The following is a 12,264-nucleotide window of genomic DNA, read 5'->3' on the forward strand; positions in this document are numbered from 1 at the left end:
TCAGTACACTGAGCTGCATTAGTGACGCTGTGAGAGAGAGCAGAGAACTAATCAACTTCCTGTAAATATCACATATCTGTGTGTTGTGTGATGATGCTAATCTGATCTTTCTGATTTTTACAGCTCCAGCTGCGACGGCTGTTGGTGACTGCTGTTTCAAAATCACTGCAATGAAGATTCCTCTGAGGCAGATTGTGTCTTTCACAGAGACACCCAGCCACTGTGCCATTAAAGCCATTATGTGAGTAGAAATTATTCTGCATACTTTTCTTACAGTTGGCCATGTGAGGGTAATGTGCTTTAAATCTTCAGTTTTATGCATAATTAAATATACACGTACATTAATATTAATTAATACATATTTCTTCAAATGTTCCAGTTTATCTGCATTGTCTTTTTTATTTGTACTTCTTGACTTTTGTTTAAAATGTTTGTAATTCTTTATTTTAATCACATTTTTTTTATCTTCTGCAGAATATTGACTAAAAAAGGAATTCACTATTGTGTGGATCCTGAATCTGAGTTTGTCAAAAGACAAGTTGCTGCTCTGGACCGAAGAAACAACACTACCACAGCAAAACCTGCAACTACAAATTCCACAACTCTCTCCACTACTAAGCTCTTCAAAGTTTAGCTTCATTAACTGATTATCTAGTTGTTAAAAATTGAAAGAAAGAATTTCAATTTTTGTATTTTTTTAGGCATAAGCATTGTTTTTATCTTGAGAAGTTTTGTTTTAAATATGACAGTACTGTTTAATTTATTTTTGTAATAAAGTTATTTTTCATTTAAAAGAATATGCATGTCTTTAATTCTTCCTCTGAGCTCTATCAGCATCATTGTTCAATATCAATGAAAAATGCTTTGTTTTAAACATGCTGGTTTGATCTAAATATATATCCCAAACTGCTCCACTGAATAATAAATTTTTTTGGTGGACAGCATGGATCTCCTACTGTGCAGCCAACTATGTGAGTTTTTGGGGTCTAGCCAAAGTTTTACTTTTATTTGAGAATACATAGGACACATAATATCAGGGCATAAGATATGGACTCAGATTGTAACGGACTCAGGCACATTTAGACTAAGAAAAAATATCCAAGCACATATTTTGCAGAGAAATATTGATTTGTCCAGTAATCCAACATATCAGTTCAATGATTAAAACAAACAACAGCAAAACAAAAGCCAAAACCTACAGGTATAAAAGCAACTCTTAAATGAAAGAAACATATCATAATTGCACAAAAAAAACATGGACAATGATAATTAAGTCTTTATTATATTTATAACTATCAAAGGTCCTTCAGGCATGTTCCTAACTCCAACTCCATACATTACATCACAAGCATGTATCAGTCAGAAGTCTGGACACACCTTCTCATTCAATGTTTTTAATTTTTTTATATGGTATAGTCATCCAGACTGTGAAGGAAAATATAAGGAATCATGTAGTAACTTAAAAGTGTTAAACAAACCAAAATACTCTGTAAAGCTTTTAGATGCTCTTATCTGGAGAGCTGTTAACTTGCAGTTTCTGAGACTGGTAACTCTGATGAACTTATCCTGTACAACAGAGGTAACTCTTTCTCTTTCTTTCCTTGGGCGGTCCTGATGAGAGCCAGTTTCATCATAACGTTTTTGATGGTCTTTAAGACTTCGCTTGGATACTTGATACTTTTAACGTTCTTAGAATTTTCTGCATTGACTGACCTTCCTTTTTAAAGTATTTCTTGCCATAATATGAATTAGAACAGTACTCAAATAGAGCTATTCACTGCATACCAACTCTACCTCTTCACAACTTTACAACTGATGCTCTCAAACGTTAAGAGACAAGTAATTAAGTCCTGTAAACTTTAGTATTAATCTAGGTAGATTTGTCCCACACAAAAATTATACTATAGTTAACAGAAACTCTTTATAATCTTTATTTTGAAAATTCATTTTAATTAAATCTTGCAACATTTTGTACAAAAAAACTATGGCTACCTTCACAGAAAAGAATCACTAAAACTGGTTGTAAGTGAGAGGCATTGTGTCTGAAAAAGTATTAAATGCATATATTAACTGCATTTCTGTCAATATATTGAATTTGCATATATTTTTACTCCATTTGGTGAATTTGTGAACTTCAAATCATCAATAATTATGTACATATTGCTCCTTTAACATATGCATATTATTTATTTTTTGTTTGGTTTATCTATACAGCTAGTATACTGGATAGGACTGACCGCACACAGCAATATCATTAGCCTAAAAAAACATAGACCATGGGTCTTGGTACATAATACATAATAAACAGAAGTACTGAAAATATTCATGTATTTATTATCTAAGCTATAGTGGAAACACCTAATATTTTTGGAGAGAGGATGGGCTCTGATTTATTGGAAATCTACTGGAACATTTCTACATTTTATTAACAATTTCTGATATGCTTGTTATTCTGATTGACAAAAATCCATGTCTTTGTTCATGAGGTGATGACAGTTGTTTTACCTACACATTGGCTTAAAACTGATTAATCTTTTCTGGCTTAACAGCTAAAAACACCCTCTTTATGATTCCTTTTTTATGTTTTTAAGGATTTCATTTAAAAATGTTTTTTTTTTTATGAAAAAAATCAATTCAATTCAATTTCTTGACACCCAGGCCTGAATACTGCCACTCCTGTTCTCAACCAAGAAATCATTTAAATAGAACCTGCCTGACAAACCAGAGATACTCAAAAGCTAGACATCATACCAATATTCAACAAAATTCAGGAACAAATAAGAAAGAAATTAATTGATATCTATCAGTCTGGAAAAGGTAATAAAGCCATTTCTAAGGTTTTGGGACTGGAGCGAACCATAGCGTGAGCCACGGCGAAAACGTGGTGAACAGTGACAAAATCCAAAGAACTGCAGGCCTCATTGCCTCAGCTAAGGTCAGCATTCATGACTTCTCCATAAAAATAGACTGGCCTGCATGGCAGAGTGCCAAGATGAAAATCACTGCAGAGCAAAAAGAATTTTAAGAATCATCTCAATTATACCATAAAACATCTTGATGATCCCCAAGTCTTTTGGGAATATACTCTAAATAAGAAAAATATAGAAGGGTATTTCCATTAAAGAGGAATAGTTCTGTGGCAAATACAAATTACATCACTTTTCACTCACATTACTGCTACAGAGCTTGCAATTCAAATAAAGCTATTTTGTACTCATAACGCTATAAGTAAGGGACTGTCTGTTGCCTTTGGCCTTTTGTGCTGCTCCTATATAAAATTAATTACATTAATATATAATTAATTAATTTACATTATACATACAGTGCCAGTAAAAATTTGGACTCACCTTCTGACTCAATGTTTTTCTTTTTTCTTTATTTCATTTATTTACTATGTTGTAGATTAATATTAAAGACACGAAAACAATAAAGGGACACATATGGAATGATGTAGTAAACAGAAAAAGTGTTTGTCCTCCACATTAATCTCCTGATCTAAACCTGATAACCTAGATGGTGATTTGAGGTGATTTAATTGGGATGAGCTGGAGCTTCACAGTGTGAAGAAAAAGCAGTAACTATTGTTCAGCACCTCCAGGAACTCCTTCCTTCAAGACGCTGAGAAAACTATTCCAGGTGACTCTCCCTCATGAAGACACTGAGATTAACATACCAAGAGTGTGCAGATCTGTCCTCAAAGCACTTTTTGTTTATAAAATAATCCTGCATGTGTCCCTGTATAGCTTTAATGTATTTAATATGAAATGTACAATGTAAAAAAGCATAACAAGAAAGAAAACAGATTGAACAAGAAGAGGTGTGTCCAAATTGTTGACTGGTATTGTAGTCAATAATTTTAAGCATATTTCTTCTGTAGCACGTTTAGAAATTAATAAATAAATGTGAAATATAATACTCAAATTATATCTACACAAACTATATCAATTTATATTATCTGACAAAACTTTATAGGACAAGAAAAAACTTTCAGTGGAAATCAATTTTAAATATTTTATTCCATAACCTTTTAGAGCATAACATGTCATTGCATTTAATCACTTTAGTTACCTATGAGGAGCAACACCCTGTTCCAATAAAACCCGGGTTTGTGTGTAAGCTCAGGCCTTAAGGAGAAAGTAAAAGTGCTTTGGTGAGACGTCAGAGAATTTAAATAAACAGAATTTAATAAAGACTTCTGGTGATTTTTGCATAGGTCTGAAATGGAGGTAAAATTCAGATGAAAGAGGAAATCTCTGTTTCACTGAAATGAACATAAGAGCATTTAGAGATGTTTCCTGCAGTCTGCTTTCAGTTCCTTTATTTTCACAAGAATGAATTCAGACGAATCCTGAAAAAAAAAACAATAATATAAACTAAGGTCTACAGCATTAGAAAAAAGTAGGAAATGTTATAATGTTATTATTACACAAAATAAACATAACACAGGCTGTCTGTGTGGTTCAAAGTCATCCATTTCATATCAATGCAAAATTACATAGAAATATGATGTTAATAGTGTCCATATCTGGTAGCAGTGATGAGAAACTGGTGAGGTTGTGGCAAACCCTGAATAATGAAAGTACAGAGGATTCTTTGAGCAGTGCAATAAAAAGAAAATATTTAGGTACCATAAAGAATATATATGTTGTTGTAAAAGATATGTGTAAGGGAAGAACCTTGGAGCTGCGTTTACACTGTTCTTTTGCATCAGCGCACATAATCGCACTACCCCCCCTCCAACTGGTTGCATGTGGGCGTTACAGAGGCGTTCCCTGCTTTGTCCAATTAAATCGTTTTAATAAATGAGAAATGCTTTAATACAGGCTCTTATTATTTCATATAAACTAATAAATATAATTGTGTATTTATATATAGAAATGTTTGATTGAGATTCTTAACACTGCTTATTGGCAGCATATAGGCTGTTAAATTAAATTATATATTAATATTTAAAAAATCCACCAGAGACCCCAAGAAACATGACAATCTTTCTTCACGCTATATTATGCTGATCAGAGTTCCTGGAAATCAGCAGGGATTGATCATAAAGGACAAGGAAGTCTGAAACTTGTCTTCCATGCTTCTCTGGAACACTTGAAAGCAGAACTAAAATGTTTTCATACCCTGCACTGAGGACGGCAAACACCTTCAGGAAAAACACCTGCTCTCTGAATAGATAGACGCATTGCATTGGACAGATTCATTTGCATAAAGTTCACCTCAGCTCAATTTTTCACTTAATCGCATCTCCCAGACTCGACCCATGATAGGCCGCGAGACTGCGTCTGACAGATTAATTGGATACGACACTCTCACTGTCGCAATAGAGCAGTGTAAACGCAGTGTTAAACTAAGATAGAACTCTTCTGTCAACTTCACGTTTACTTAGCAACATTCAAATGGTCTTCAATCACACGTCTTTTATAAAAGAGGTTATTTATGGAACCAAAACAATTCCTCTCTCCTGTCACTGAAAGATCTGTTTGTAGCAGCTTTATTATTAAAGGCCTTATTGTACACTCTGCACAAGATGTGTTGTGATGCTCGTTGCTATCTTACACTCTGTCAACTGTCTGTTTTTTTCACGCCTTGCGCCCGCACTGTTAAAATAGCATTAGAGTTTAGGAATACAGTAAACCTACACTGATGGGCATGGTGGTCTGGAAGTGAGGTGCGCTCAGGTACATTTCTGGTGTGTTGCTATTTTAGCAGCAGAAAACACGAGTGTGCCACTGACTGAAACAAACCTAGGCAACAGTCAATCTGTTTCTTCTGTTTCTGCTCTCGTTGAAGGCGCTCGCATTTTCTTTCTCTCCCTCTCCTCCCCTTATCTCTCCTGCTTGGCTTCTCCTGTCTCGCCTGGCACTGCTATTCCTTAAGAGACTCTCTTCACACTGCTCTTCAAACTAAGAGAAATGGATTTGATCAAATGGTCTCTCAATGCAATTGACACCATCTTCTCGACGAGAAGCCTGGGTTCAGGGGAACCTGCTTGTCCTGATGGAACGTTTGCAGCTGGGTACACGAGGGACGCGCGGGAGACGTGGCGGACCGTGTGCCTGGCGACTCTTTCTGTGGAGGACATCGAAGACGTCTACCTTTTCGGCACAATGTTCACAGGGTTCTTGGTGATTGGATTAGGCATTGCCCTGGTGTATCGTGAAATTAAAAGTGTGGGGACAGCTGTCAAGGGCCCCCAAAAGCTGCCCGACCTGATTGATGCGGTGGTCAGAGCTGTCGGCACTCAGACTGTGACTTTTAACCGCAACATGGAAAACATCTCGGAGAAGCAAACGGCTTTGCAAAGGAAGGTGGAGAAAATTGAGACCATGATGGACAATAGAGAGTGACCATGCTAAACTGGAGAGCGGTCACTCGCCTAAACAACTGAAGTCTAATCTGCTTTCGGCTCCTGCCCTACCAGCACTCGGCCTTGTGGATGATAGGGAGCATTCCTCCAAAGAACACTGTGACTTTGAATCTCTTCCTTTTTACCTAACGACCCCCGCACCTCCCGTACCCTTTCCCAAGCCTTCAATGATTGGTCTCTTGTGTATATTGTATGTGCCTATGTGCTGAGGTTTTTTGATGTTCCTACACTGTGCTCTTTGGGGCACAGTCTAGGGGTATGTTTTTTTACCCTCTTCTTTCCCCTTGTATCCCTCTAACTGAAGAAATGATTGGCGGCGCATGCACACGCTGCGGCTTACCCTGTCTTCCTGTCCTGTCCTGTTTCCCCCTTGTATGTTATTGTATGGATGGGTTGATGGCTAATTTCGCTGGTTGACCATGTGACAATAAAGGCAATTCTGATCATCAGTGTCTATTCCTATAGGTGCTCCCAGCGCTCGTACACCCCCAGTCATTAAACACACACACAGACACACTTCAAAGCACAAACACAACTTTTAGCTCAACAGTAAACTGAATAAAAAACAAAATAACATTGCTCTTCCCTTAATTGAGTTGCTGGTGTGTCTTCACAGCATGATTGTACAGGTCAGTATCCTCTGCTGTGACGCACAAAGCATCATCATGGCCCCACCCGCTGTTGTTTAGGACCACTTACTGTGGAAGGAGTGTCACAGTGCTCTTAGCCAATCAGAGGTGAGACTTTTGCATGTCATAAATATACTCCTCCACTGAACTAAAACAGCCTGAAAGAGGAGCACACAAAAGGTTCACAGGGCATTTATTCATATTAGAGACCACCACAAAATTAATGAAAACCCATAAAATGAGACCTGTAAGAGTGTAGAGTTGGGCATACTGGACATGGCATTATCACAGGGCTTCCACACCTATCTTCTGACAAGCACCTCTAAATGTAGCCCAGTTTAAAGGACAGGACTGTGGACCAGGCCAGCTTTAACTGATTTAATAATGCATACAGTTTGTAGGGCTGTCCCTAACGATTATTTTTTAAACGATTATTCTAACGATTATTTTTTTCGATTAGTCGACTAATCTATTCATTGAGAAACATATTTAAATAATTATTTTACGTTTTAAAGCAAACGATAAATTACTATATTTATATATAATAACAACAACAACAACAACACAAGCCTACTAAACCAAACCCCACACTTATAATCACTTACATGTACAGCACGTTGTTTAGATCTATAACGCTAAAAATGGATAAGCTCCCATACACCACAACCTTGTGTTGCACTGTTTTCTGTGACCGCTAGATTTTGTGACCACTGGCAAGTAGTTCTCAGCAGACCGGTGCACTGGCCGATTCGAAACGTGTTCGTTTCTAATGTTTACCCCGACTGGCCAAAACGGTTCAGTTTAGGGCTGAGGGTAAGGTGTAGGTATAGAAAGCTTCCGTTTTGCCAATGAACGCTCATAACCGTGAGCACTGGTCACAAAATTCCGACGGTGACAGAAAACGGTGTGACACCGCAGCGCCGACGGCGCTAGCTAAAATAACTTAAGGCAGCTAGCTTAGCTAAACACCTGAACTTATGAATAATGCTACTGTTTCTGGAAACTGCGAAATGCCATGCACAAATATAAACCAAAAATGTATAATTTCTGCCTGTGGCAGGTTTAAAACCTTTGGTAGACAGCCTTAAGTCTTTTTAAGGACACCCGCGGAGACCCTGATGTAAACGGTAACTTACTGTGTGACCCTGTTGACATAGTGCTCCTGGATGTTTGCGCTTCAAGTGCTCCTTTTGCACGTATGGCAGAGGACCACATTATTGCCCTTTTGCGTGAAATGCTCCCAAACTTTAGATGCCCGCTGGCGTTTTTTTGTAGCTGGAGATTGCTCTCCGGAGTCCAAGCTCTCTAGAGCTTAGATTCTCTGCCCGAACCCGACATGACCCGAGGCCCGCCCGTAAATCCGACCCGGGCTCCAGAAAATAGTCCGAGATGTAGGCGTCTGTTTTTTAATTATATTTTTATTAAAAAAAAAAAAAAAAACGAAAACTGAAAGTGAAACTAATCTAATTTATTTATAAGCGCTGTTTTCACTACCGCAGTTCTACAGCGGGGGTGTTGTGCCGATTCTGTCCGCGAAGCGGGAGTCAGATTCAGCAGAGAGTCGGATTCGGCACAAACGCGGCGGCACCTCGCGGTCCGCGGTGTCAGTTGTAAGCGCTCGCGCTAGCCGCAAAATACGGCAGAAAACACTGAGGGAGCTGCAGAATTATGAATGGGACTAGAATATGAGCACGAGGAGATCAAAGAGAACCTTCACCTGTGAGTAGCTCACATCAGAACACGCAAATCTCTCTCTCTCTCTCTCTGTGTCTCTCGCACGTGAACTCCTCCGCGTTTGACTTGCAGAACTGTGTTTAGCTGTTCTTAAAAATCATTTTAATTAAATAATAGTTCTATGCTTCTATGTTACCGTGTTAATTAACATAATTCTGATCATATTTTGCTCATTAAAACAGCCCGAAAACAGCCAGTTGGAATTTTTGGGCCGATCTAACCTCTAATGCTCTCCACAGGCGCCGCCATGTTTACGACGCGCCGACGCACGTTATGCAAATCGATGTATTTTTGTAATCGATGACGTCGATTATGTCGACGCGTCGCCCCAGCCCTAACAGTTTGAGACAAATGTGGTGTGTTACGTTTTCCCAAAATACTTTGAAAAGGACCTCCCCAGTACTTCTATAAAAGAGCATTATAGGGTATTATGAGGAGTGACGCAAGCCGAGTAAAATAAGCAAACAGGTTTATTAACAGGCAGTATAACAAGAAACAGTAAAGCCAGGCAAACAAAGATCTCACCGAAAAACAAAGACGTAGTCGAAAGTACAGTCCGAGTTCGTAACCGAGTATCAGTCCAACCATGCAATAAATCCAATAAGGGCAAGACAAAAGACGTAAACCAATAATCCAAAAACAGAGTCGTAATCATAAAGCCAAAATGAGAAACGATAGGAGAACGCTTAGTATGCAACATCAGTTAACAATACCTCGCGGTGTTTGTTTACAAACTGCAGACTTAAATACCGGAGCTAGATGGGTATGAACCGGAACTAACTCAGAACACCGGTGAATCAGAGCGTCGGAGCGAAATGTGATTGGGTGAAGTAGAACGGATACTGTTGGTGTCATAATCAACAGGATTCTGGGAAATGGAGTCCGGTAATGTGGAAGGAGGACGAGGCGGCGTGACAATTACATGTTAGTTTATTTATAATCCCTTGTAATTTATTTTAGCTTATATATAGAAACTAACAAGCCACTAATTCAGCATTATATCTGTCCTACAGTGGTACAATATTGCTTTTTTAGGATGTGAGTTACCTGTTCCTTTGATTTTAATGTCAAATCCCAATTCAAAATACTGTCATAGGAACCAATTCAAACTATTTGTATTTCCAAATGGATTAAATTTTAATGTTTTAAATGAACTGAAATTGAACATAGAACATGTGATTCATGTCTGTTGCATTACATCTTCACTTTGTTTTTCTCCATCTATTTAGAGGTGGACTTGCTGGTGTGTTTCGGATCACTGTCCTGCTGCAGAACCATTTATCACAGCAAGTCTTTCAGGTCCTGAAGCAACAAAGCAACCCCAGACCATCACATGTATAAAGTAGGTATATAATAGGTACAAAACTCTTTTTCTGAAATGCTGTGTTACTTCTATGCAAAATGTAATGGGACAGATACTTTTAAAAAGTTCAACTTTTGTTTAATCAGTCCACAGAGTATTTTCCCCAAAGTATTGGGGATCAACAAGATGTTTTCTGGCATAATTAAGATGAGCCTTAATGTTCTTTTTGCTCAGAAGTTATTTTCATCTTGGCTCTCTTCCATGCAGGTCATTTTTGCCCAGTCTCTTTCTTATGGTGGGGTCATTAACGCTGACCTTAGCTGAGGAAAGTGAGGCCTGCAGTTTTTTTAGGCTTTTGGATTCTCCCTTAATAATTAAGACCTTCATTTAAAAACTGCACTTTTTTCACCTCACTGTTGTGTTTATAACTTGCTGCCAGAGTGGGATTTTTTTTCTTTCCGTGAACACAGGTTCGAGAATAAAATTGAGGATGTTTTACGAAGTGAAGAAAAGAGGAAATGAAATTAACAGAAGACTTCAGGTTAAGGATCATACACAGAATATCAGATTCCAAGAACCTCAGTGAGGGGACTGTCTCTTTCTGCCTATATAATGGGGTAGAGAAATCTGGGTCTACACACACTGCTCTCTCTCTCTCCTCCACAGCAGAAGAGTCTTCAGTGTCTCTGTGTGTGAATCAGGATCTTCTGCTAGAATGAGGAGTGGATCTGCTCTGCTGTTGGTGCTGCTGCTCGGCTCTCTCCAGCTCTCCTCTAGTGGTGAGTGAACTCAGTACACTGAGCTGCATTAGTGACGGTATGAGAGAGAGCAGAGAACTAATCAACTTCCTGTAAATATCAGATATCTGTGTGTTGTGTGATGATGCTAATCTGATGTTTCTGATTTTTACAGCTCCAGCTGGGACCGGTGTTGCTGACTGCTGTTTCAAATTTACTACAGTAAAGAAGATTCCTCTGAGAATCGTGGAGTCTTACACAGAGACACACAGCGACTGTGCCCTGAAAGCCATTGTGTGAGTAGAAATTATTTCACATATTTTTCTAACAGATGTTAATATGGGCCAAAATTAAAATTGTAATGTTAAAAACAGTTTAAATTACATACAAATGTATTTCTCTAAATGTTTCATTTTAGCTAACCTATCTATTCTTCAGCTATAGTTCTTGACTTTGTGCTTCGTATTTTTGAAATGCTTTTTCTGTAAATTTCTGCTTCTAATCACTGTTTTTATCTTCTGCAGATTTATCATGAAAACAAAAGGAAATAAGTTTTGTGTGCATCCAGATGCTGAGTGGGTGAAAAGTCATGTCGCTGCTCTGGACCGAAGAAACAACACTGCCACAGCAAAACCTTCAACCGCAAATTCCACAACTCTCTCCACTACTAAGCTCCTCTAAGTTTAGCCTCATTAACTGATTATCTGGATTTTAAAAACTATTAAAAAGACTGAAATCTGTTTGTATTTTTTAAATATAAGTATTTTATTAATCTAAAAAAAGCAATTTGTTTAAATGTGGCAATACTGTTTAATTTTATTTTTGTAATAAAGTAATAATTTACATTTAAATACTTTCCTGTCTTTCTTTGATCACTGAATTATGCTGTATGTTAAACTGAATCTCTAAACCACACAGATAACGAATTTCCAGTGAGAACAGAAGCGTCTGTGTTTATTAATACCTTCTTTGTTAGGATATGGAAAGTCCTGGATTTCCTACTGGGCAAATTCTTTCCTGATATTGATGTGCTGTTCCCATGGTTTATATCCATTGTCAGTGGCTAAAAATACAAGATTAGACATTTTCACACTCCCACACGTATTTCAGAACATTTTCCAACAAAAGTGAAGGCAATTATGGCAGCACCAATAAGGGCAACTCTGTGTCACTGCTCTGGTTTTGGATTGGGATATCCAGGCTTGTGTAGGTGTAAAGGTCATTGTTATGAATGTGAAATGAGAGTCATCAGCCTCTGTAATGTGTTCAGCATGTGGTGTTGCATTGTTTTGTCAGTTAATGCATATATGTCTCTTAAAAAGATGGGGACTTAAAGGCAGCAAATGTTGCATTAGGATTTCAATGTACATTTTGGCATTAACCCTTCGATGTGCAATATTAGTCAAAAATAACCCGGCTGTGGTTTAATTCAGTATTTAATGTATTAAAAAAACATAATATACATAAATATATTTTTAACTAACGATTCAC

At 37.8% G+C, this 12,264-nt stretch overlaps 1 protein-coding gene across 1 annotated transcript in view; it reads left to right on the forward strand.

The window, feature by feature from the left end:
* Positions 1-11,586, forward strand: part of LOC111195757 (C-C motif chemokine 4 homolog) — a 45,171-nt gene extending 33,585 nt beyond the window's left edge. Inside the window, exons 2-4 of the mRNA XM_022683894.2 lie at positions 10,703-10,815; positions 10,949-11,069; positions 11,298-11,586. Coding sequence (XP_022539615.2) covers positions 10,752-10,815; positions 10,949-11,069; positions 11,298-11,454 — 342 coding nt within the window. The 5' untranslated portion in view covers positions 10,703-10,751 and the 3' untranslated portion in view covers positions 11,455-11,586. The remainder of the gene's footprint in view (positions 1-10,702; positions 10,816-10,948; positions 11,070-11,297) is intronic.
* The last annotated feature ends 678 nt before the right edge of the window (positions 11,587-12,264 follow it).

The sequence above is a fragment of the Astyanax mexicanus genome, chromosome 10 (genome assembly GCF_023375975.1).
Source record: "Astyanax mexicanus isolate ESR-SI-001 chromosome 10, AstMex3_surface, whole genome shotgun sequence".
Taxonomy (NCBI): Eukaryota; Metazoa; Chordata; class Actinopteri; order Characiformes; family Acestrorhamphidae; genus Astyanax; species Astyanax mexicanus.